Source organism: Ranitomeya variabilis, chromosome 8, assembly GCF_051348905.1.
Source record: "Ranitomeya variabilis isolate aRanVar5 chromosome 8, aRanVar5.hap1, whole genome shotgun sequence".
Classification (NCBI taxonomy): domain Eukaryota; kingdom Metazoa; phylum Chordata; class Amphibia; order Anura; family Dendrobatidae; genus Ranitomeya; species Ranitomeya variabilis.
The window spans coordinates 11,693,801-11,720,499 of record NC_135239.1 but is presented as its reverse complement, the minus strand read 5'-3'; the positions used below and the strand labels follow the sequence as shown (position 1 = coordinate 11,720,499).

Sequence of the window (26,699 nt, the reverse complement as noted above, 5' to 3'; positions counted from 1 at the left end):
GGCTGCTGCTGGATGGTCCTGCTCTCGCCCTGCTGGCTCATATGCCCGGGTCCAGACCCCCAGACTCCACACATGGGGATATGAGACAAGTCCCAGGATTAATGTCCAGCAGAGGGGGGTCATTACTGAGGACTCCAGGAGGTGCCATGCAGAATAAGCCTGGTCCAGGATGGTGGGCGCTGTGACTGGTGACGACCGGAGGGGACGCCAGGACAGGTATGGTGAACCCTTCTACATTCTGCATATAGTGCCCCCTCCACTGTGGAATCATCGGTAGCGATCGCTGACCCCATATCATGAATTGTTGAGTCGCTCTCTCCTCAATGATTCCTCTAAATCCAGGTCCCTCGGGGCATCTGTGTACCCATCAGGGTCCTTCAATGTTTGCCCTGGCATATATTACACTACACAAAGTCTCAGGAATGGGAACCTCAAACATTTAGTGTAATTCTGTTATGAGGTTTGTATGGCGGCTTTTTTTTTAAAAACTTTTAATTGGAGTTAATTTAAAAGTTGCATCAAAATATCTAAAATTCACTAAGTTGAGGATTCTAGGTAGGATTCCCTCATGCTTGACCCTATTTACTAGTAGGGTGTTTTCGAGGTCTGTCCGAGGCTCCTTGTGCTGTTTTATGGGAGTTGGGAAGAATCTATAAGGAAACAATGTATCAGACTTTGTGTTGTGTTGTACAACATTTCGGATTGCTACAATGACACTAGGAGGTGAGGTCTTGTGTGCTGCTCCCATAGTCTTGTATGGAGCATTTTAGGGTTAATCTTACAGCCAATATCTGGTTCTCATTACCGGATCACTTCTGGGGGCGGCATGGACCCCCCAGTATGGAAGAGAAGTAAACCCTTATGGCTCATGGATAGGACAGATCTTTACAATCTCCAGGTGATAAAGGATTGAAACAAGTGTATGGGGCCATCATCTGCCCTTAATGTATAGCATGCCCCGCCAGGAGCAATACCGCCAGGGGAGAATGTACTGCGGTCATAAGGCGGCACACAGACGGAGCAAGGCTCGAGAGTGCAGGAAGGCTGCGTGTGCCATTTACAGGCTGTGTGCACAAGGCTCTGCAACAGTGATTATGTTAGGGAATTGCATTATAAGCAATTGTCCATCTGCTCAAACATCGACTGCAGTATGTACGAGCAAACATGGCACTGGCAGCAGCTGGCGCCCGCAGGGTACAGCTCCCCAGAGTCCTGAGGGTTTATTATAGGTCAGGTCCCTTCTAAATTCAGAAAGTTTTCTTCATTACATTCTGGGAAAAGTTTCTAGAACTTCATCAAAGTAAAGATTTCAGTTACAGACTTTTCATGTTTTTTCTGTTTTCTGTTTTTCCCACTTTGAAGTCAATGAGAAAAAGACAACAATTCAGGAGGGTTCTGAGAAGTCGTAAAACGTTCTGTGAAATGAGCTGTGATACTTTCACCAAAACTCTACGTGACATCTACGTGATTTGGTGCAAAACAGTAAAATGAAACTTTGCGCTATTTTAATAATCAAATAGGACAATTGCATAAATAACAGTTGCATAAAACAAGGGGCTCAGTTCATCTTTGATGTCTAGTTTTTTTTGTTTTTAACCAGTTTTTGATTTGCACCTTATTCATCCTTTAACTTGCGCTTTTTCAGTCTATTTTTCTTTTCTTTTTATGTTTGCCATTGTGGGCGATGCTTTTGTTTTCCTATGTTTGTCGCTAACTTATCAGATGTGACTTTTGAAAAAAGAGACTGAGACAATATAATTAAGGAGATATCCCCACCGCTGAAATAGTTTGTTCTGAAGAAGGTCCAAGTAAGGACCGAAAACGTTCAACTATTATTGTCTGGATGCAGAATAAATGAACCACTTTATTCTTTGAATTTTGAGTGCCAAGTTTTTTTTAGACTATTAACTTTTGAAAAAGTCACAAAATTTTGGTGCAAATGTGCTCCCCTCCCCACCAAGTAACTTTACGTACACCTGAAATTATTGTGGAAATTTTGTGACATTCTTGCAAATCATGAAACTTTTTGCTCTAAAAAAGCGGTCAAAGAGAGAAGTAAAGAAATTTTTTGTACAATATTCAGAAACCTCGGACACGAGTTTGAATATTTTGGCACAAAAAATCAACAAATTCTATAAGACAAGAAATGAAAAGTAACTTTAAAAAACTGAAGCCCAAGGATTTTTTTTCCCCAGAAACAGCGCCACTTCTGTCCATAGGCTGTGTCTGGTACTGCAGCTGCAGTGGGATTTCCGGAGCAGACACAAGCCATAGGCAGAGTTTTCTGTAAATATAACAAGACTTTAATCGCCCCTTTAGATTTCCTGCTAATTTTCCCTGGTAATGGCATTCTAATCAAATCTGACCATTGACCAATTGCTAATTTTCTGCTATAATTCCTAATGTGGCTCCATTCCAGTGCTTCTTTCTAAGTCCGGTGTGAATCGGCTCCAATAGTCTGGATGTTCTGTAAATAAGACAGACGCGTCAGTGTTCGGGCCGCTCTATATTTAGGCAGGGGGGCAGCTTGTGATTTCGGATTCTCAGACCTCTTCTATTAGCACACGATGTTTATGAGTCGGTTTCTTCTCGATTCCGACTTTTCCTCAGGTTTGGATTTTAATGAATGATATTAATGATATTGATCCCTGTGATCCATACAATGTATCTAATGAGTAACATCAATATGTGATATACAGAGAGAAGAATAGATCAGGGCAGAGCGGATCCGACTCCTCGCGCTTCATCCCATTCCATACGCTTCCCGTCAATCTCCGATGGATGTAGCAGAGCTGAAGGTGTCGTTTCTCTGCTAACCTCTGCTGCTCCTATGGATAGAAACACATCGCGGCATCACAAGGCAAACTCCGCTCTGCTGCGCCTGTCTTGGCATGAAGCTGTTGGCACCGGAATGGAAAGATTATTATGAAAGTCTTTTAGGATGTTTCCCAATTGCTCCAGGATTAGGAGAAAACACGTGTCTCTGAGAATGGAAAGTTCTGCAGGGAAGAGCGGCACACAGATAATTCCACAGGAAATTCCCAATTTTGGGAGCAGATTCTAGAGGGGATTTGACAATGTTTATTTACTTTACATTTATCTCATCCGATGATTGAGGGGAAGCGTAAAGGATTTTAAGATATTATTTCCTGTTCATAGGAGAGAGGACAAGTTACCGATCGTTGGGGGTCCAGTCCTGACAACGGGGCATTGAAACCCGGGAACTGGACTCCCATAGACACTGAATGGAGCGGAGATCAAGTGGGCGCACATCTTCTCCATACAGTTCGGGATCACCAGTTCTCAGGATCAGTGAGGGTCCCTGCTGTCAGACCCCCAGCAACCAGTAAGTGATCCCCTAAGCTATGGAAAAAGAGAGATACAATAAGATAGAGGAGGGCAGCACTCAAATAAAATATGCAAAAGAGTGGACTTTTATTAGCCGATTAATGTTTGATGTTATGGACCCATCACAGAACCCTTGATAGGACTCCAACATCGCCACGTGGGCTAATAACTGTCCACTTTATGCAAGTGCAGCTTCTCTCTATTTTATTATGTTCTACTGCACACAAATGGTTCATGTCCAGGAGGATTCAGCACCTTTTACTGCATATTTAGTATTTCTGTGGTGCTTCATTATTTTATAGATAGATAATAGATACATAGATAATACATAGATAGATAAAAGATAGATAGATAGATAGATAGATAGATAGATAGAGAGATAGATAGATAATAGATAGATAGATAATAGATATTAGATAGATAGATAGATAATAGATAGATGAAAGATAATAGATAGATGATATAAAATAGATAGATACATAATAGATGATAGATAATAGACAGATAATAGATAGATGAAAGATAATAGATAGATGAAAGATAATAGATAGATGGACAGATAGATAATAGACAGATGATATAAAATAGATAGATAATAGATAGATAATAGATCAATAAGGAGGATAGATGACAGATAGATAATAGATAGATAGATAATCGATAGATAACAGATCGATAGATGATAGATAGATAATAGATAGATAATAGGTGGATAGATAATAGATAGATTTCTCTTAAGCTCAAAACACCAATAGCCATTCAGGGATCTGACTTAGAAAATACGAGTCTGTCTTTTCCCAATGCCCTTTAGTTCTGCAGGTATTTACTCGGGGGTGGAGCTTATCTTCATGGGCGTGGCTTAGCAGATCTAGTGTCCTATAGATAATGTAGCCGGTTTACTTCCAGTCCCTTACATGTAACACATTGTCTCCTCTATTGTCTCTTCCTTCTTTACAGGTCGCACCGTTCTATGAAGATGCGTTAATCCACTCTTCCAACAATGAACAATAGTACGGAGGAGGAGCTCTATAGCGGAGCCGTGTCCCCACCAAACAGTACGGACCTCAGGGACCTGAAGATATCGGTGTTCTTTTCCATAGTGTTCATGACGGTGGGGATCACATCCAACAGTCTCGCCATCGTCATCCTCTTGAAAGCCTACCAGCGGTTCCGGAAGAAGTCCAAGGCTTCCTTCCTCCTGTTTGCCAGTGGCTTGGTCTTTACCGACTTGTTTGGCCATCTCATCAATGGGACGATCGCTGTCTTTATCTACGCCTCCAATCGGGACTGGTCAAAGTTTGATCGCGCGGACGTCCTGTGCAGCATTTTCGGAATGTGCATGGTGTTTTTCGGCCTCTGCCCGCTGTTACTCGGGAGCGTGATGGCGGTGGAGAGGTGTATCGGAGTCACCGAGCCCATCTTTCACTCCACCAAAATGACTTCGAGACACGCTAAGATGATCTTGGCGTTCGTCTGGCTCTTCGCCATCTTTGTGGCTTTGTTGCCGATTGTGACGTTAAGGTCCTACCACATCCAGGCCACCAGGACGTGGTGCTTTCTAAAGACTGAGAAGATTGAGGATTGGATGGATCAGTTCCATCTGCTGTTCTTTTCCTCTCTCGGGCTCCTTTCTTTGGCCATCTCATTCGTGTGCAACGCCATGACTGGAATTACATTACTCAGATCCAAGCTGAAGAGCCAGCAACACCGGCAGGGGAGGTCTCACCATCTAGAGATGATCATCCAGCTCCTGGCCATCATGTGCGTCTCGTGTATCTGCTGGACTCCGTTCCTGGTAAGTTCTAGAACACAGGAGAAAACACTTTGCACATTGTCTTAAAGGGAATATGTCATCAGAAAATAACCTAATGTTTCAAATATATTTTTGAAAAATGTTTGGCAATTATTTTTGTTATATCACGATCTGTATTAAAAATAAAAAATAGAAATCTTGCACTTTTCATAATGGGGCACTGGGGCTTTTCAGATTTTCACTTCCTGTTGTTTCAGCAAATTCACATGTACATTAGCTGCAATGAACAGACTGACCATATCTGTGGCATTGAGCATCTAATGAGCGTGTGCAAAATTTTGAGATGGGTGGATCCTGTGTTATATACTGTATATAGAGTAGGGTGCCAAGGAAAAATGAAATTTGAAAATTGGTAAGTCTTACCCCTCAAATTTGTTCCTTTTGGCATAAGGATTCCCCATGTAAAATATGTTGACATTAAATGTAGATTTACCACTTGCTCAAGGTATATATATATATATATATATATATATATATATATATATATATATATATATATATATATATATATATATATATATACTAGCTGTACTACCGGCTTCGCCCGGGTTAATGACTGCTGTTAGCAAAATAGAATGTGTTAACACAAATTTACTCTGCACACAAAAACCACAAAACAAATAGATAGAAATGTAATTATTAAAAGGCAAAAATTAAGCTAATAGAAGCATTTCACAACATATATTAGCTTTGTTATACTGAGAATGTCTTTGTTGCCTATATTAACTAATCAGAGCTCAGGTTAATTAACTGTAGCAAAATAGAAGCTGAGCTGTGATTGGTTGCTATTGGCAGCCTGATAAATCCCCAGCCAACAGTAAGCCCTCCCCCCTGGCAGTATATATTAGCTCACACATACATATAATAGACTGGGCATGTGACTGACAGCAGCCGGATTCCTATATGGTACATTTGTTGCTCTTGTAGTTTGTCTGCTTATTAATCAGATTTTTATTTTTGAAGGATAATACCAGACTTGTGTGTGTTTTAGGGCGAGTTTCATGTGTCAAGTTGTGTGTGTTGAGTTGCGTGTGGCGACATGCATGTAGCGACTTTTGTGAGATGAGTTTTGTGTGGCGACATGCGTGTAGCAACTTTTTGTGTGTCGAGTTGCATGTGACAGGTTAGTATAGCAAGTTGTGTGCAGCAAGTTTTGCGCATGGCGAGTTTTGCGCGTGGCGAGTTTTATGTGTGGTGCGTTTTGAGTATGTGCAAGTTTTGTGTGAGGCAACTTTTGCATGTGTTGCAACTTTTGTGCATGTGGCAATTTTTCTGCGTGTGCAAGTTTTGCGTGTGGCGAGTTTTCCATGAGGTGAGTTTTGCACGTGTGGCGAGTTTTGCATGTGGAGAGTTTTGCGCGGGGCGAGTTTTGAGCGGCGACTTTTGTGTTTCGACTTTTATGTGGCGAGGTTGGTGTATGTGTGGTGAAATGTGCGCTGAGGGTGGTATATGTGTTCGAGCACGTGGTAGTGTGTGGCGCATTTTGTGTGTGTGTTCATATCCCCGTGGTGGTGTGGTGATTATCCCATGTCGGGGCCCCACCTTAGCAACTGTACAGTATATACTCTTTGGCGCCATCGCTGTCATTCTTTAAGTCCCCCTTGTTCACATCTGGCAGCTGTTAATTTGCCTCCAACACTTTTCCTTTCATTTTTTCCCCATTATGTAGATAGGGGCAAAATTGTTTGGTGAATTGGAAAGCGCGGGGTTAAAATTTCACCTCACAACATAGCCTATGACGCTCTCGGGGTCCAGACGTGTGACTGTGCAAAATTTTGTGGCTGTAGCTGCGACGGTGCAGATGCCAATCCCGGACATACACACACACACACATACACACATTCAGCTTTATATATTAGATATATATATATATATTTATGTACACACATTTGGTATCGCCGCGTTCAGAAACACCCAATCTATCAAAATATAAAATCAATTAATCTGATCGGCAAACGGCATAACATACCATACATAACGCTGGATATGCATGACGAGAAATAGTAAACAAACATTTAAAACTGCAATATGATGTGCCATTGAGCAACCAGTAAATGATAACTAATCTTAAAAAAAGAAAATGATAAAATATCTATGACCAAAAAGGAACAAAATTAGGAGGTAACACCTTCAAAAACTTGCTACTTAATTTTTACCATGCATTTCCTTGGCACCCTAATATAGAGGTGTTATCAGTCATTGTACAGGAGGAGGAGGTGAGCTGTGACATCACCTATTGTGAATGGTGGATCCTGTGTTATCTACTGTATATAGAGGTGTTATCAGTCATTGTACAGGAGGAGGAGGTGAGCTGTGACATCACCTATTGTGAATGGTGGATCCTGTGTTATCTACTGTATATAGAGGTGTTATCAGTCATTGTACAGGAGGAGGAGGTGAGCTGTGATATCACCTATTGTGAATGGTGGATCCTGTGTTATCTACTGTATATAGAGGTGTTATCAGTCATTGTACAGGAGGAGGAGGTGAGCTGTGACATCACCTATTGTGAATGGTGGATCCTGTGTTATCTACTGTATATAGAGGTGTTATCAGTCATTGTACAGGAAGAGGAGGAGGAGGTGAGCTGTGACATCACCTATTGTGAATGGTGGATCCTGTGTTATCTACTGTATATAGAGATGTTATCAGTCATTATACAGGAGGAGGAGGAGGAGGTGAGCTGTGACATCACCTATTGTGAATGGTGGATCCTGTGTTATCTACTGTATATAGAGGTGTTATCAGTCATTGTACAGGAGGAGGAGGTGAGCTGTAACATCATCTATTGTGAATGGTGGATCCTGTGTTATCTCCTGTATATAGAGGTGGTATCAGTCATTATACAGGAGGAGGAGGAGGTGAGCTGTGATATCACCTATTGTCAATGGTGGATCCTGTGTTATCTACTGTATATAGAGGTGTTATCAGTAATTAAACAGGAGGAGGAGGAGGTGAGCTGTGATATCACCTATTGTGAATCGTGGATCCTGTGTTATCTACTGTATATAGAAGTGTTATCAGTCATTGTACAGGAGGAGGAGGTGAGCTGTGACATCACCTATTGTGAATGGTGGATCCTGTGTTATCTACTGTATATAGAGGTGTTATTAGTCATTGTACAGGAGGAGGAGGTGAGCTGTGACATCACCTATTGTGAATGGTGGATCCTGTGTTATCTACTGTATATAGAGGTGTTATTAGTCATTGTACAGGAGGAGGAGGTGAGCTGTGACATTACCTATTGTGAATGGTGGATCCTGTGTTATCTACTGTATATAGAGGTGTTATCAGTCATTGTACAGGAGGAGGAGGGGAGCTGTGACATCACCTATTGTGAATGGTGGATCCTGTGTTATCTACTGTATATAGAGGTGTTATTAGTCATTGTACAGGAGGAGGAGGTGAGCTGTGACATTACCTATTGTGAATGGTGGATCCTGTGTTATCTACTGTATATAGAGGTGTTATCAGTCATTGTACAGGAGGAGGAGGTGAGCTGTGACATCACCTATTGTGAATGGTGGATCCTGTGTTATCTACTGTATATAGAGGTGTTATTAGTCATTGTACAGGAGGAGGAGGAGGTGAGCTGTGATATCACCTATTGTGAATGGTGGATCCTGTGTTATCTACTGTATATAGAGGTGTTATCAGTAATTAAACAGGAGGAGGAGGAGGTGAGCTGTGATATCACCTATTGTGAATGGTGGATCCTGTGTTATATACTGTATATAGAGGTGTTATCACTTATCAGTCATTGTACAGGAGGAGGAGGTGAGCTGTGACATCACCTATTGTGAATGGTGGATCCTGTGTTATCTACTGTATATAGAGGTGTTATTAGTCATTGTACAGGAGGAGGAGGTGAGCTGTGACATCACCTATTGTGAATGGTGGATCCTGTGTTATCTACTGTATATAGAGGTGTTATCAGTCATTGTACAGGAGGAGGAGGTGAGCTGTGACATCACCTATTGTGAATGGTGGATCCTGTGTTATCTACTGTATATAGAGGTGTTATTAGTCATTGTACAGGAGGAGGAGGAGGTGAGCTGTGATATCACCTATTGTGAATGGTGGATCCTGTGTTATCTACTGTATATAGAGGTGTTATCAGTAATTAAACAGGAGGAGGAGGAGGTGAGCTGTGATATCACCTATTGTGAATGGTGGATCCTGTGTTATATACTGTATATAGAGGTGTTATCAGTCATTGTACAGGAGGAGGAGGGGAGCTGTGACATCACCTATTGTGAATGGTGGATCCTGTGTTATCTACTGTATATAGAGGTGTTATTAGTCATTGTACAGGAGGAGGAGGTGAGCTGTGACATTACCTATTGTGAATGGTGGATCCTGTGTTATCTACTGTATATAGAGGTGTTATCAGTCATTGTACAGGAGGAGGAGGTGAGCTGTGACATCACCTATTGTGAATGGTGGATCCTGTGTTATCTACTGTATATAGAGGTGTTATTAGTCATTGTACAGGAGGAGGAGGAGGTGAGCTGTGATATCACCTATTGTGAATGGTGGATCCTGTGTTATCTACTGTATATAGAGGTGTTATCAGTCATTGTACAGGAGGAGGAGGGGAGCTGTGACATCACCTATTGTGAATGGTGGATCCTGTGTTATCTACTGTATATAGAGGTGTTATTAGTCATTGTACAGGAGGAGGAGGTGAGCTGTGACATTACCTATTGTGAATGGTGGATCCTGTGTTATCTACTGTATATAGAGGTGTTATCAGTCATTGTACAGGAGGAGGAGGTGAGCTGTGACATCACCTATTGTGAATGGTGGATCCTGTGTTATCTACTGTATATAGAGGTGTTATTAGTCATTGTACAGGAGGAGGAGGAGGTGAGCTGTGATATCACCTATTGTGAATGGTGGATCCTGTGTTATCTACTGTATATAGAGGTGTTATCAGACATTGTACAGGAGGAGGAGGTGAGCTGTGACATCACCTATTGTGAATGGTGGATCCTGTGTTATCTACTGTATATAGAGGTGTTATTAGTCATTGTACAGGAGGAGGAGGTGACCTGTGACATCATCTATTGCGAATGTGAAATCCTGTGTTATCAGCTGTGTACAAGAGTGTAATCATCATCGATGTATATTTTCCTCTCATGATAAGGCGCCTGCTGATAACACTTACAGGAAGGACAGGAAGCTCCAGTCGCAGATAGCCATAGCTGTCAGAGTAAATATCACAATTTAGATGCTTTGCACTGATGAGGGTCAAACAGCCCAAAACACGTTTCTGTTAATGGAGCTGCTCGTTAAAGGGTCAATACTGACCTTTAGGATTGCTACTTCTAGTAGGCGGCACTGAAGTCTTCTTTCTATCTAAGACAATTTGCATAGATGTTTTTAAACAGATTGTTATATTGAAAAAAAAATAATCAAAAATAAATTTAGCAAAACAACTATTTTAAACAATAGCTTATTTTTTGATGATACATGCCCTGTAATTATTGGCCAGTCCTAACCTTCCCTGTTCCAGGTTGTAGTTATTCATTAGTGTTGAAAATGGAAAGTTGTAGAACTCCTTGAAAAATTATCTCAAGGGTATGTTCCCTTTAGACAATTGCTGTTTGCTAGAAAGAGCCATAAAAATAAGCTCCTGGCAGGATGTCCCTTTGCTTAGATCCCAACCGATCTATAGAGGAATCTAGCAGCAAGTGTTCATTAAAGCTGCAGCGCCACCACAGGATGAAGGAAGTATTACATGGTGCCTTTTAAAATGAATGGTCTTTCAGTGTAATGCAACATTACTTCAAATCCTAAGACACTTTTTGCTGCTGATCAGTGTCGCATGTTCTCCTCCTGGGGACGCATTGGTCTCCTCTTGCAGCTGCATGTTCTCCTGCTGATGCATGGTCTCCTCCTGCTGATGCATGGTCCTCTCCTGCAGCTGCATGTTCTCCTCCTGCTGACGCATGGTCCTCTCCTGCTGACACATGGTCTGCTCCTGCAGCTGCATGTTCTCCTCCTGCTGATGCATGGTCTCCTCCTGCAGATGCATGGTCTCCTCTTGCAGCTGCATGTTCTCCTCCTGCTGACACATGGTCCTCTCCTGCTGACGCATGGTCTCCTCCTGCAGCTGCATGTTCTCCTCCTGCTGATGCATGGTCTCCTCCTGCAGATGCATGTTCTCCTCCTGCTGACGCATGGTCCCTTCCTGCTGACGCATGTTCTCCTCCTGCTGATGCATAGTCCCTTCCTTCTGACACATGGTCCCATCCTGCTGACGCATGTTCTCCTCCTGCTGACGCATGTTATCCTGCTGACGCATGGTCCCCTCCTTCTGACGCATGGTCCACTCCTGCTGACGCATGTTCTCCTCCTGCTGGCGCATGGTCCCCTCCTTCTGATGCATGGTCCCCTCCTGCTGATGCATGTTCTCCTCCTGCTGACGCATGTTCTCCTCCTGCTGACGCATGTTCTCCTCCTGCTGATGCATAGTCCCCTCCTTCTGACACATGGTCCCATCCTGCTGACGCATGTTCTCCTCCTGCTGACGCATGGTCCCCTCCTTCTGATGCATGGTCCCCTCCTGCTGACGCATGTTCTCCTCCTGCTGACGCATGTTATCCTGCTGACGCATGGTCCCCTCCTTCTGAGGCATGGTCCACTCCTGCTGACGCATGTTCTCCTCCTGCTGGCGCATGGTCCCCGCCTTCTGACGCATGGTCCCCTCCTGCTGATGCATGTTCTCCTCCTGCTGACGCATGTTCTCCTCCTGCTGACGCATGTTCTCCTTCTGCTGACGCATGGTCCCCTCTTTCTGATGCATGTTCTCCTCCTGCTGATGCATGGTCTCCTCCTGCTGACGCATGTTCTCCTCTTGCTGATGCATGGTCCCCTCCTGCTGACGCATGTTCTCCTCCTGCTGACGCATGGTCCCCTCCTGCTGACGCATGTTCTCCTCCTGCTGACGCATGGTCCCCTCCTGCGGACGCATGTTCTCCTCCTTGCTGACGCATGGTCCCCTCCTGCTGACGCATGTTCTCCTCTTGCTGATGCATGGTCCCCTCCTTCTGATGCATGGTCCCCTCCTGCTCACGCATGTTCTCCTCCTGCTGATGCATGGTCCCCTCCTTCTGATGCATGTTCTCCTCTTGCTGATGCATGGTCCCCTCCTTCTGATGCATGGTCCCCTCCTGCTCACGCATGTTCTCCTCCTGCTGATGCATGGTCCCCTCCTTCTGATGCATGTTCTCCTCCTGCTGACGCATGGTCCCCTCCTTCTGACGCATGGTCCCCTCCTGCTGACACATGTTCTCCTCCTGCTGACGCATGGTCCCCTCCTGCTGACGCATGGTCTCCTGCACCAGTCCTGCCTTTCTCTGCAGCTGTCTGACCTTGCTGCCCTGCAGACTGAGGAAGCCCAGCACGGTAACTAACATATCTGCCCAGCTATAGACTTTGCACCGGGGTCCCGGGAGCTTCCAGTGGCCCCTGTGCTCTTATTTCCCATGTGGCCTCAGCAGGATTTGTGCCGGATTACTGGACTCTACATTGCTCTTATGCACTTTCTTCTCTCACTGTGGAAACTGCTTAGAGAATGTTGTTTATACTTCTTCACGCAGGAAATCACCGTGTTTGTGACACATCATGTCCTGCGCTCGCCCACACGACGAGCGGGAAGTGTTTACCATTGATACACAGCTAAGGGCAAGGATATCAACGTGTGAACACCGAGGGCACAAACATTTCTTAATATTGACTTGTTTTACTCCCAGACATATTCCTTACTTCAGTGGCACAAGACCAGCTCTTATTTTAAGGAAGTTCACTTAGAAAAAGACATCATGGTGTGCTGCTGAAGAGAACAACTCGGTGTCGAAACGTGCAGCCGGAATAGATCACCAATAAAGGAGCCTGATCAGCATTATCGGCATCCTCTCTTCTGTGGACGGCCATTATCAGCAGCACCCGGCCGTCTCCGGCATTTATTTTCTAGGAGCACTTCAGTTCTTCAAGCATTTCTGCCCCCCCCCAAAAAAAAACTTTGTCTTCTGAATTAATTAAAACAGAAAAACAACAAGTAATGCAGTGAAATGAACATTACTTACAAGTTGTGTTACTTCTGGCTTTTCCGTGCTAAAAAAAAAATCTAAACAACCAAAATCACAAATGTGCAACAATTAATACATAAATATAGAGGAGGAAAAATAGAAGTAATAAAAAAAGTAATGCAGCAATAAATAAGGAAAATGAAATAATACAAATTAAAAAATAGGCCTTGTAGAGATGCAAAAAAAAAAACACATACAGGTGCTTCTCACAAAATTAGAATATCATCAAAAAGTTAATTTATTTCAGTTCTTCAATACAAAAAGTGAAACTCATATATTCTATAGAGCCATTACACACAGAGTGATCTATTTCACGTGTTTATTTCTGTTAATGTTGATGATTATGGCTTACAGCCAATGAAAACCCAAAAGTCATTATCTCAGTAAATTAGAATAATTAACAAAAAACACCTGCAAAGGCTCCTAAGCGTTTATAAAGGTCCTTAGGTCCCAGTATCACTGGGCTTGATTGGCAGCAAACTCTCCTGACCTTAACCCCATAGAGAATCTATGGAGTATTGTCAAGAGGAAGATGAGACCCCAGACCCAACAATGCAGACGAGCTGAAGGCTGCTATCAAAGCAACCTGGGCTTCCATAACCCCTCAGCAGCGCCACAGGCTGATCGCCTCCATGCCACGCCGCATTGATGCAGTAATTGATGCAAAAGGAGCCGCGACCAAGTATTGAGTGCATTTACTGAACATACATTTTGGATTTTAAAATCATTTTTCAAGCTGGTGTTATAAAGTATTCTAATTTACTGAGATAATGACTTTTGGGTTTTTATTGGCTGTAAGCCATAATCATCAACATTAACAGAAATAAAATTGCAAATGGAAAATAAAACATAAGCAACTAATAAATAAGCAAAAAGTGGGCACGGAATTAATCTAAAGCCATATGATCTCTGCACTAACACATTATGTGATCAGTGATGTCCCGCAGATATAATAAATCTACATCACGCTGCACATTTGACGTTGAGCTTACAATTTGATTTTTAGGAATAAATCCATCGATGTCGATTCAGCCAAGAGATATTTTATTTTGTTGTTAATGAATAGTCGGGATGGGGGGAGGGAAGAGTCTGTGAAATGCGGGAATCCGGGGAAGACGTCACCCCACAGTATACGTGTAATGTGCCGCGTACCTGCCGTGTCCACGGTAATGGAATGTTTTCCTTCCACGTCTTCAGAAAATCTCTCATCCATCTTATCCGCTAATGGCAGCGATGGAGGTTTCGTTATTATTTTTTGCCCGCAGGTTTATCTCAGCCATTAAGTATTTCCAGACCTAAGTGCTGAATAAATAAAGGGTCAAACGCATTATTTAACCCCTTCCCACAAATGGGTTTCACTTTACATCCAGATGTGCCGTAGTGAGTAATTCGGGCTCTGGACTCGCATTCTCCTCTGTATCATTAGTAAGCGCCAAGCTCATGTCAGCGTCGCGCAGTCGTCATGTTTCACCGTAAAATTAGCTTCCATGTCTGACATTTTATGAGGACTCAGACCTTCAAAGGATAATCATGAAAAATATATAAAAATGTAGTAAGATCTAAACCCTCATAAATAAATGATAAAAATTGTGAGGAGATTATACTTGTCTGTATCTCTGGTGTGCGCTCCAAGATACGCTATGCTATGCTATATATCGCCATTATACAAGACCTGTGAAAAAAGGCCTTACACACGACCCACCACTTGACATAAGGATGTAAACATTTTACCTGGTATAAATGCCAATGTTCTCTTGAATCCGGTATTGTTTTTTTTTTTGCTTGTGCGCCTCTCTGTTCCTGTGATATACGTCCCAGAGAATAATAAATATGGGGAAAAAAAATAGGTATCATGGTGTTAACTGGACACCATGACGTTGACTATGTTGCATGACATCGACTAGGCCTCACAACATGTGACTAGGCCTCAAGATGACGAATGGCCTCACAATGCTGACTAGCCCTCTAGATGTTAACTAGTCCTCAAGGTGTCGACTAGGCCTCAAGACGTAAACTAGACCCCATGATGTTGATTAGGCCTCATAGTGCCGACTGGGCCTCATGACATTGACCAGGCCTCATGATGTCGAATGGCCTCGCGATGTTGACTAGCCCTCTAGACGTTGACTAGGCCTCAAGGTGTCGACTAGGCCTCAAGACGTTAACTAGACCCCATGATGTTGATTAGGCCTCATAGTGCCGACTAGGCCTCATGACATTGACCAGGCCTCATGATGTCGAATGGCCTTGCGATGTTGACTAGCCCTCTAGACGTTGACTAGGCCTCAAGGTGTCGACTAGGCCTCAAGACGTTAACTAGACCCCATGATGTTGATTAGGCCTCATAGTGCCGACTAGGCCTCATGACATTGACCAGGCCTCATGATGTCGAATGGCCTTGCGATGTTGACTAGCCCTCTAGACGTTGACTAGGCCTCAAGGTGTCGACTAGGCCTCAAGACGTTAACTAGACCCCATGATGTTGATTAGGCCTCATAGTGCTGACTAGGCCTCACGACATTTACTAGGCCTCGTGATGCCGAATGGCCTCGCGATGTTGACTAGCCCTCTAGACATTGACTAGGCCTCAAGGTGTTGACTAGGCCTCAAGACGTTGACTAGGCCCAGGGGCGTAACGACCGCGGTCGCAGCGGTCGCCATTGCGACCGGGCCCCGCAGGTCAGGGGCCCCGGGCCGGCAGGTCAGGGCAGGGCCGGGCTGGACATCGGGCACTTCTGGCAAATGCCAGAAGAGCCGATGCCAGTAGTGGGCCGCTGCACTGTTCCTCCCCCCCCCCGCCGCCGCCGCCGCCGCCGCCGCCGCATTTAACTATACCGGCGTCTATGACACCGGTATAGTTCAATGCAATGATGGAGGAGAGCGTCACCTGACGCTCCCTCTCCCATCATTCCCCGCTCTGCCTCTGACAGTACACTGCGGGTGCGCGATGACGTCATATCATCGCGCACCTGCAGTGTCCTGGGCAGACTGCAGCCACCAGGAGCAGCGCGGGCAAAAGGAAAGGTGAGGAGAGTTTTTTTTTTTCTTTTTCACCGGACTGTGGGGCCATTATCGGGGGGGGGGGGAGATGAGATGCGGGCTGTGCTCTATATACCCCTGTGCTGGCTGTGCTCTATATACCCCTGTGCTGGCTGTGCTGCATATACCCCTGTGCGGGCTCTGCTGTATATATCCCTGTGCGGGCTGTGCTGTATATATCCCTGTGCGGGCTGTGCTGTATATATCCCTGTGCTGGCTGTGCTCTATATACCCCTGTGCTGGCTGTGCTCTATATACCCCTGTGCTGGCTGTGCTCTATATACCCCTGTGCTGGCTGTGCTGCATATACCCCTGTGCGGGCTCTGCTGTATATACCCCTGTGTGGGCTCTGCTGTATATATCCCTGTGCGGGCTGTGCTCTATATACCCCTGTGCTGGCTGTGCTGTATATACCCCTGTGCGGGCTCTGCTGTATATACCCCTGTGCGGGCTGTGCTCTATATACCCCTGTGCGGGCTGTGCTCTATATACCCCTGTGCGGGCTCTGCTGTATATACCCCTGTGCGGGCTCTGCTGTATATACCCCTGTGCGGGCTGTGCTGTATATACCCCTGTGCGGGCTGTGCTGTATATACCCCTGTGCGGGCTGTGCTCTATATACCCCTGTGCGGGCTGTGCTCTATATACCCCTGTGCTGGCTGTGCTCTATATACCCCTGTGCTGGCTGTGCTCTATATACCCCTGTGCCGGCTGTGCTGTATATACCCCTGTGCTGGCTGTGCTGTATATACCCCTGTGCGGGCTGTGCTGTATATACCCCTGTGCGGGCTGTGCTGTATATACCCCTGTGCGGGCTGTGCTGTATATACCACTGTGCGGGCTGTGCTGTACATACCACTGTGCGGGCTGTGCTGGATATACCACTGTGCGGGCTGTGCTGGATATACCACTGTGCGGGCTGTGCTGGATATACCACTGTGCGGGCTGTGCTGGATATACCACTGTGCGGGCTGTGCTGGATATACCACTGTGCGGGCTGTGCTGGATATACCACTGTGCGGGCTGTGCTGGCACCCAACACCATGTTGCAGTGCAGGAGATTCCTGCAACAGTCCGAGGCGTATCTAGGGGAAGGGGGTGGGGGGGCGTCACGGAGGTAGGGGGGGGGCCCCATTTGGAAGTTCGCACCGGGGCCCATAACTTTGTAGTTACGCCACTGACTAGGCCCCATGATGTGAACTAGGCCTCATGATGTCGACTAGGCCTCAAGACATTAACTAGACCTCATGACCTTGACTAGGCCTCATATTGTTGACTACGCCTCATGATATTGCCTAGGCCTCATGATGTCAAATGACCTCGCAATGTTGACTAGCCCTCTAGACATTGACTAGGCCTCAAGGTGTCGACTAGGCCTCAAGACGTTGACTAGGCCTCATGATGTTGACTAGGCCTCATGATGTAGACTAGGCCTCAAGATACTGACTAGGCCCCATAGCATTTACTAGTTTTCATGATATCAACTAGGCCTCAAGACGTTAAGTAGGCCACATGATGTCGCCTAGAACTCAATACGTTGATTAGGCCTCATGATGTTGACAAAAAAATGCTTGTGTAGCCCTGTTCCTACAATGAACAAATCTTGGATATGTGCTTTGCGTGTCCATTTGTGGACTGAGTGGGTCTAAGTCCACATACAATACAGGTTATGGGCCGTTAACCACCCACTATAGTCACTTTGCCCCCAATGAGGTTGTTTCAAAATGGACATCTCTTACCTACGGTAGGTGATGGATATCAGATCACTTGGGACCCTCTGCTAGGATGCTCATTATAACCAGAATGGGGTAGGGGTTCGCAGGGCCGTTGATTCCCCCATGGTCACAGGAGTGACTGGCACAGAGGTCACTCATGCGACCTGCTTCTCCATTCAGGACCTTCTGATATTTGACCAGTACATTGTATCTTTGCAGGGTTCTGTAGACTCCAAACTGCATTAGACTTTGGGATCTTCTCTGGCTGTGGGCCACTGAGCACTGCCATGAATTGCCCCCCATGGTCATCTGCCCTTGCTTGTGGTATTAGTTTGGTGTTTTGTCTTAGACAGAAGGTCAACCTTTCTAAAATGAAAGGTCCAAGTTTGAGTGACAGCTTCACACTAACTAAGAAGGTTTTGTATGTAGAAATGTTTTATAAAATTTTTCTTTTCATTTTTTGCTTTTTACTGAAAATAGAAAATTAATTGACATATTTGTCATTTTTTTCAGGTTACAATGGCAAACATTGGATTAAACATGTATGGATCCCAGGACCCTCACAAGACAATACTTTTTTCTCTCCGAATGGCCACTTGGAATCAAATATTGGACCCATGGGTTTATATTCTTCTGCGGAAAACTGTCCTTAGAAAACTGTTCCGAATCGCCCGGCGCTGCTGCGGCGTAGAAATCATTGGTTTACACGCATGGGAATTTAGCTCCATCAAAAACTCCCTGAAGGTCGCCACTGTCTCCGAATCTCCTGCCAGCTCGCGAACAAACACCTTCAGCATCTGCCCAAAAACAGATATGGAACAAAAGTGTGAACTCATCGAAAGTAAATGAGCGTTTCCAGATGTGTATGAGATGATGCTATGACATGGCGATGGGAGAATGGTCAGTGAAGTTATGGACCATCAAAAAAAAGTGACGACTGATATATTTCACGGCGCGGCGGCCAACGCAGACCTCATTTTATGCCAAATAGTAGACTGTAAATCATGGAAACGTCATTGACGGTCAAATGTAAAGGATAATTTCATGTAATGTTTATTGTATGGCCGGAAAAACTTTTTGGCTGCTTCTGTTCATTATCAATAAAGTGTTTGGTGAATTTCCCATTGTAATGGGAAGGAAATCCCGTGAAGATCATCTACAAGTGATGATCAAGAGAAACCTCTAAAGGAGAACTTGAGATGAAACCAAAGTTGACAAAAAATTAAGGAGAATATTTTCAAAAATTTCAGTAAAAAATGTATTGTGATTCAAAAAAGTGCATAAAAAAAATCAAATTTTAAGAGATTTTATAATTTCGATATTTACTAGAAATTTACTTTTGAGATTCGAATTTGCCAACACCACCAAAATTTTCCAGGTAATTTGTATTGTGGCAAATCCAAAATATTCCAGAGCCTCCTATTGCCATGAAAAAATGTAACTTTCTGAGGTCAACTAGGACTGTATCCAACCACATTTTAACAATAGCATAGTCTTCATAATGTCAAAGTGACCAACCTTTACGTATCTGGCTATCAGTAAACAGATGGTAGCCGTTCTTCACTGATGTGCTGTCACACACTATCTGTACAGTTTATTCAGTGTTTTACGACTTTTCCTCTCTATCTCTATGTCTGAGCTGTGACATCTTCTCACTATCCAGATTCACCATATAATGACTGCTGCATTCCTTGCCTCTGCTTTTATACAGGCTATGACAGTCCCTCCTGATTGGCTGTGCCATACCATGTGATGTGACAGCTGTAAGGCATCATATGGAGGCCTGCACATCTGTACCTGATCCTTCTCTGGATGATACAATCTTCTACCTTATGTAAAATGGGGGAAAATCATTTTAGGCAATTTCTGTGAAGTAAATAGTTCCAATTTGCCGAGTTCAGCAAATAGCTAAAAATTCAACACAAATTTGATACAAATTTCTATTGTGAACGGTTTGATCGCATTGGATCTGATGACCTTTTATCTCCTACTAACATGTGCAGCCATTACTCCTTATTTACACCAGTGGGTTATAAGTGTCTGGGCTTAGAAATACACAAGTTATGGGACTTCATAATGAGAGGGGGTTAGATCTAAAATTACCAAGACTTACCCTATACTTTATTATTGACTAAAAAAGTTCCGATTGGTTGGAATTCCTATAATATTTGTAAGTTAGAGGCTGCGTATGAGTTAGGTAATGGCGCACATGTATAGTGACTCGCAGGAGACCTAATGCCTCCATAGAGCTCCATCCTGGAAAATAAGCAAGTGATAAATACTTTTGTTACAGCCTTTGTGAACCATTTTGTTGAGCGTAACAGCAGGCGATCCGTGATCCAAGAGGCAACATGTTCTCTAATGACAAAATATCCCATAAAACTAAAGCGGACAATCAAATATTTAACCACAATTTTGTCAGACGAGATAACGAATGCCAACATAATCTTATCAAATGAAACAATAAGTCTTTCCTCACTACTACAACTTTACAACTTTGTTTCTATATTTCTTTTTCATTGTGTGCATTGTTTTTAACACATTATCCTGGATACTAAGTAATCGCGATTGCTAAATCAAATTTGGGTGATTTTTTTTTAGGAGGACTCTGTTTTAAACTAGTTTTGTGAAAGTTTTGACAATATTCTCCTAATCCACCTTGCCACCTGCAGTCAGTATTGCCTTGCAAATAGACTTTTAACACATAAACTACAGTAAATCTATATTTTTTGGAGAAAAAAAAGGAATGTAAATGTTTTCGTTTCATGTGCTTTTTTGTTTGTAGCATTGTTGTTTTAAAATAGTGCAATATTACTGTATATGTAAAAGTATTTATGTCCAGGGTCGAGTTCTGTCTGTTTTGTATTTGTTTCTATGTGGAGTTCTCATTGTACATTTGTCCAAGTAATTTACATTTCATGAAGAGAACAAAATATCGAATTTCGATTATTTAGGAAATGGAAATGTTACTGTTGATTTTAGAATGTTTTGTTATTTTTTAAAACCTGCCTAAAATGTTAAATATTTAACTAAAAAAAAGATATTCAGCACAGAATACTTTCAAAATTCATTTTCTTTATAATAAATTTAAGGAGGATCTGTCACTTATCATTAATATGTCACTATTATATCTGGTGTAAATGCCGCTGTTCTTTTGTGTCTGCTCCTCTCCGGTCCTGAGATATGGCCTCCTCTCTCGTGTATATAAATCTAGTCTTATTAGTCAACTGGGCGTGATCCTCAAGAAGACACCCACAGAGTAGAGTTGATGACCACGCCCACTTGGTTAACAAGACCAGATTTATATATAGGAAAGAAGGGGCCGTATCTCAGGAACGGAGAGGAGCAGGAACAAAAGGAAAACATCGCCGGATTCAGGAGAACAGCGGCGTTTACACCAGGTAACAAATGATATATTTATGGGAAGTGACAAGTCCTCTTTAAGGAAAATATTGCTACTTTCAGTATATTTTCTTGAAATGTGGCACAAATGACTCTGGGACTGATGATGATGCCATAATATGATAGGCGCCAGGTTCTGGATTATGAAAAATCATCTAAAACAAGGATAGAACCTTTCTGGGAAGTGATATCCTATTAATGTGGTTTCTAATTTGATTTCTCTACTCGGTTTAGTCTTGTGATATTGAGAAATTCCCCAATATAATTTCACGATGTGCCGGATCATCAGATTTTGTGGATTATTAAATCCCGGATCAGCGTAATGATGCATGTCCTTATCCTGAGCTCGGTGCGCACGTTTGCCTGTCTGTTATTGGCAGATCTTACCATCAAATATGTGCAATATTGGTTACTGGTCTTGGACAGTAAAGAACAATGTAGAAAGTCTCGTCCTAACTGCAATCAGGGAAGGTTTTTGTTACCCAGTGTAAAACCCAGAGTGAAATATTGCACTAAAAAGCCTTAAAGTGATTGGTAAGTTTTTTAACGTCGTGTCATTTTGTCTGTTTTAATTTATGGGCTAAATAATTTCTTAATATATTATTAAAGTATTCCATTTTAATGCATCTACAAATCCACGAGAGTCAAATTATAATATCCTGTCTGCCAGCAGCCACCACTAGGGGGAGCTCACTGCATAGACTTTTATTACTGAGTACACTGTAGATACAGAATGCAGTGAGCTCCTAAACGCCCCCTGGTGGCAGCTGCAGGTAGACAGAATTTTATAATTTCACCTTAATTCTTTGCAGTCTGTAACCAAGGAGTCACATGGATTTCATGAGAGCTGTATACACAAAATTATATATGTAATTTTTTAAGACCAGAAATTTGCAAATCGATTCGATGTTACTTAAATTAACTTAAAAGTTCGCAAGAAAATTGGTATTTGCCAGGATCAAATTTTTCATGATTCGATGAGTTGCAATTAAGCAAAATAGTGTCCTACAGGCTTAGGGTACCGTCACACAGTACCATTTTAATCGCTACGACGGCACGATCCGTGACGTCGCAGCGATCGTATGATTATCGCTCCAGCGTCGTAGACTGCGGTCACACGTTGCAATCACGGCGCTGGAGCGATGCCGAAGTCCCCGGTAACCAGGGTAAACATCGGGTAACTAAGCGCAGGGCCGCGCTTAGTAACCCGATGTTTACCCTGGTTACCAGCGTAAACGTAAAAAAAACAAACAGTGCATACTTACATTCCGGTGTCTGTCCCCGGCGTTCTGCTTCTCTCCACTGTGTAAGCGCCATAGCGGAAAGCACAGCGGTGGCGTCAGACGTCACCGCTGTGCTCGCTTTCCGGCCGGCAGACGCTCACACAGTGCAGAGAAGCTGAGACGCTGGAGGACAGACACCGGAATGTAAGGCCGGCGTCACACTTGGCGTAAGACAATACGCCACGTATTATACGTCCGTACTACGGCCGTAATACGGAGAAATGTTCCCAAAATATTGATCCGTAGGCAGGGTGTGTCAGCGTATTTTGCGCATGGCATCCTCCGTATGTAATCCGTACGGCATCCGTACTGCGAGATTTTCGCGCAGGCTTGCAAAACCGACATCTAATGGATTTATGTGCTCAAATGTTAGGGAAAACATATATACAGTATATATATATATATATATATATATATATATATGTCATTGTGACACATATATATATTCTGTATTTAGATTTCATTCAGCGCGATATCTGTGAACAGCCGGTAATTCAATTGCCGGCTTCTCATTTCTCCTGCACAAACCCGACAGGATATGAGACATGGTTTACATACAGTAAACCATCTCATATCCCCCTTTTTTTTGCATATTCCACACTACTGTTAGTAGTGTGTATGTGCAAAATTTTAGCGCTGTAGCTGCTTAAATAAAGGGTTAAATGGCGGAAAAAATTGGCGTGGGCTCCCGCGCAATTTTCTCCGCCAGAATGGTAAAGCCAGTGACTGAGGGCAGATATTAATAGCCAGGAGAGGGTCCATGGTTATTGGCCCCCCCGTGGCTACAAACATCTGCCCCCAGCCACCCCAGAAAAGGCACATCTGGAAGATGCGCCTATTCTGGCACTTGGCCACTCTCTTCCCACTCCCTGTAGCGGTGGGATATGGGGTAATGAAGGGTTAATGCCACCCTGCTATTGGAAGGTGACATTAAGCCAGATTAATAATGGAGAGGCGTCAATTATGTCACCTATCCATTATTAATCCAATTGTAGGAAAGGGTTAAAAAACACACACACACATTATTAAAAAGGATTTTAATGAAATAAACACAGAGGTTGTTGTAATAATTTATTGTTCTCTCAAATCCATTTGCAGGCCCTCGCTTGGCAACATAATAAACGCACAAGATACATACCTTCTGATGTACTGTCAGGTTCAACGATGTAATCCATCTGAAGGGGTTAACTAATATTACAGGCAGGAGCCCTGCTATAATGCAGCTGTGCTCCGTGCTTGTAATTCCCCTGCGAATGAATGAAATGTAGGTCATTGACCTACATTTCCTTCAGTCGCGGTGATGCGCCCTCTGGTGGATGTCCTCATATGACCTGGAGCGTGGGAAAAAGTTCCCAGGCTGCAGTTCATGAGAACATCCACCAGAGGGCGCCTCACCGCGAATGAATGAAATGTAGGTCAATGACCTACATTTCATTCATTCGCAGGGGAATTACAAGCACAGAGCACAGCTGCATTATAGCAGGGCTCCTGCTTGTAATATTAGTTAACCCCTTCAGATGGATTACATCGTTGGACCTGACAGTACATCAGAAGGTATGTATCTTGTGCGTTTATTATGTTGCCAAGCGAGGGCCTGCAAATGGATTTGAGAGAACAGTAAATTATTACAACAACCGCTGTGTTTATTTCATTAAAATCCTTTTTAATAATGTGTGTGTGTGTTTTTTAACCCTTTCCTACAATTGGATTAATAATGGATAGGTGACATAATTGACGCCTCTCCATTATTAATCTGGCTTAATGTCACCTTACAATAGCAAGGTGGCATTAACCCTTCATTACCCCATATCCCACCGCTACAGGGAGTGGGAAGAGAGTGGCCAAGTGCCAGAATAGGTGCATCTTCCAGATGTGCCTTTTCTGGGGTGGCTGGGGGCAGATGTTTTTAGCCACGGGGGGCCAATAACCATGGACCCTCTCTAGGCTATTAATATCTGCCCTCAGTCACTGGCTTTACCATTCTGGCGGAGAAAATTGCGCGGGAGCCCACGCCAATTTTTTCCGCCATTTAACCCTTTATTTAAGCAGCTACAGCGCTAAAATTTTGCACATACACACTACTAACATTAGTAGTGTGGAATATGCAAAAAAAAGGGGGATATGAGATGGTTTACTGTATGTAAACCATGTCTCATATCCTGTCGGGTTTGTGCAGGAGAAATGAAAAGCCGGCAATTGAATTACCGACTTTTCACTAACACCGCTGCGTATTTCTCGCAAGTCACACTGCTGGTCCGTGTGGAATCCGTATTTTTCTCGCCCCCATAGACTTTCATTGGCGATTTTTTTGCGCAGTACGCTGACAAACGCAGCATGCTGCGATTTTGTACGGCCGTAGAAAGCCGTATAATACTGAACCGTAATATACGGCTAATAGGAGCAGCCCCATTGAGAAGCATTGTGCCGTATGTAATGCGAGTTTTACGGACGTAGTTTCTGCGCTCTTACGTCCGTAAAACTCGCCAGTGTGACGCCGGCCTAAGTATGCACTGTTTGTTTTTTTTACGTTTAGGCTGGTAACCAGGGTAAACATCGGGTTACTAAGCGCGGCCCTGCGCTTAGTTACCCGATGTTTACCCTGGTTACCAGCGAACACATCGCTGGATCGCTGTCACACACAACGATCCAGCGATGACAGCGGGAGATCAAGCGACGAAAGAAAGTTCCATACGATCTGCTACGACGTACGATTCTCAGCAGGATCCCTGATCGCTGCTGCGTGTCAGACACTGCGATATCGTAACGATATCGCTAGAACGTCACGAATCGTACCGTCGTAGCGATCAAAATGGTACTGTGTGACGGTACCCTTACAGGCTGCCACCTTATTTTAAGACTGGGAAGAGGACTGCACAATTAAAATAAGAAAAACATGACACTCATCTCGTCGTGCAGCTGTATTGGTGTTGGAACTTCCTGCCCGATCTGACAAATCACATTTTGGCAGATTCACTTTTCTTAATGTAAGGCTATTTGTAAGTTTCTTGGATTTCTAAACTTACAATCCTGTTGCTAATTTTACACTTCAACCTGAAATAGGAATTATCTATTAAACGTAAAGCTCAGTCTTTGGATTGTCAGATCTCTAGAATTCACAAGGTAATTGCCATTTTTATATTTTGTCAAAATCAGTTATTTTTTTAGGTTCAGGTAATAAATGAATGATTCAATTTTGTGAAAAACGTTTTGACCCGAACTCTGGAAGTTTCCTCATCTCTTCATTCTGCGACTGAGACTCATCCCGCACAGAAAGGAGATTATTCAAAATGCCAAATCCGTCATCGTGATGTTTAATGTTGTTACAATGTTGCTACTCGTCTTCTGTCTGTGAGTTTCGGGTACAGATTGTTTAGATTTGTCAATGTCTGAGAATTAAATGGTTTTCCTTTGCGAATAAACTATGTATTATGTGTATTTTATCTTCTATTTCTAGAGCGAATGATACTGTATGACTGACGGGAGACAATGAGGGTCGTCACTGAGATGTTTGTAGTCAGCCGATGGCAACAAATGTGTCAATAGTCCCAGTTTCCATTAACACAATCAACTTTCAATGATTTTTCCCTGGGACTTTTTTTCTTTTCTCTGTAGATTTTATCATTGACTTTCTGGCAATACTGTCATTCATATTGAAAGAAAGTCTTTACTTAAAGGGGTTGTTGGGACTGACATATTGATGACCGATCCATGGCTGCATGCTGCTGTATTCTGCCCCTGCATCGTTTAATAGGAACGTTCTCACCATTTCCATGGGGCACTCACCACAGGTCCGGGTGACCATTTAAAAACGTTGTTCATCCTCATGATGGATGTAGGCATTAAGAAAAATTGGGAGAGTAGCCCCAGCTTACGTCTATAAAGGGTAGGCCCCTTAGAGATGGGTCGGTGCGAAGCCATCTCAGTCTGCCTAAACCCACAACGCGGCGGACATCTAAGGGCTAAGTGTAAAGTGCACGGTGTGATCCATCTACTGGTCGGTGAC

The 26,699-nt window shown here is 43.5% G+C and overlaps 1 protein-coding gene across 1 annotated transcript; it reads left to right on the top strand.

The window, feature by feature from the left end:
* PTGFR (prostaglandin F receptor) lies at nt 1–26,125 on the top strand. Its single transcript, XM_077278202.1, has 4 exons — nt 1–216; nt 4,306–5,143; nt 18,525–22,424; nt 25,534–26,125. Exons 2-3 carry the CDS (start codon nt 4,349–4,351, stop codon nt 18,858–18,860), a joined length of 1,131 nt encoding a protein of 376 aa, XP_077134317.1. The 5' UTR covers nt 1–216; nt 4,306–4,348; the 3' UTR covers nt 18,861–22,424; nt 25,534–26,125.
* The last annotated feature ends 574 nt before the right edge of the window (nt 26,126–26,699 follow it).

Coding starts and splice junctions, on each gene's coding strand:
- PTGFR (XM_077278202.1), top strand. CDS start 4,349: ATGAACAATAGTACGGAGGAGGAGCTCTATAGCGGAGCCGTGTCCCCA. Junction 5,144..18,524: donor TCTGCTGGACTCCGTTCCTG/GTAAGTTCTAGA, acceptor CATTTTTTTCAG/GTTACAATGGCAAACATTGG.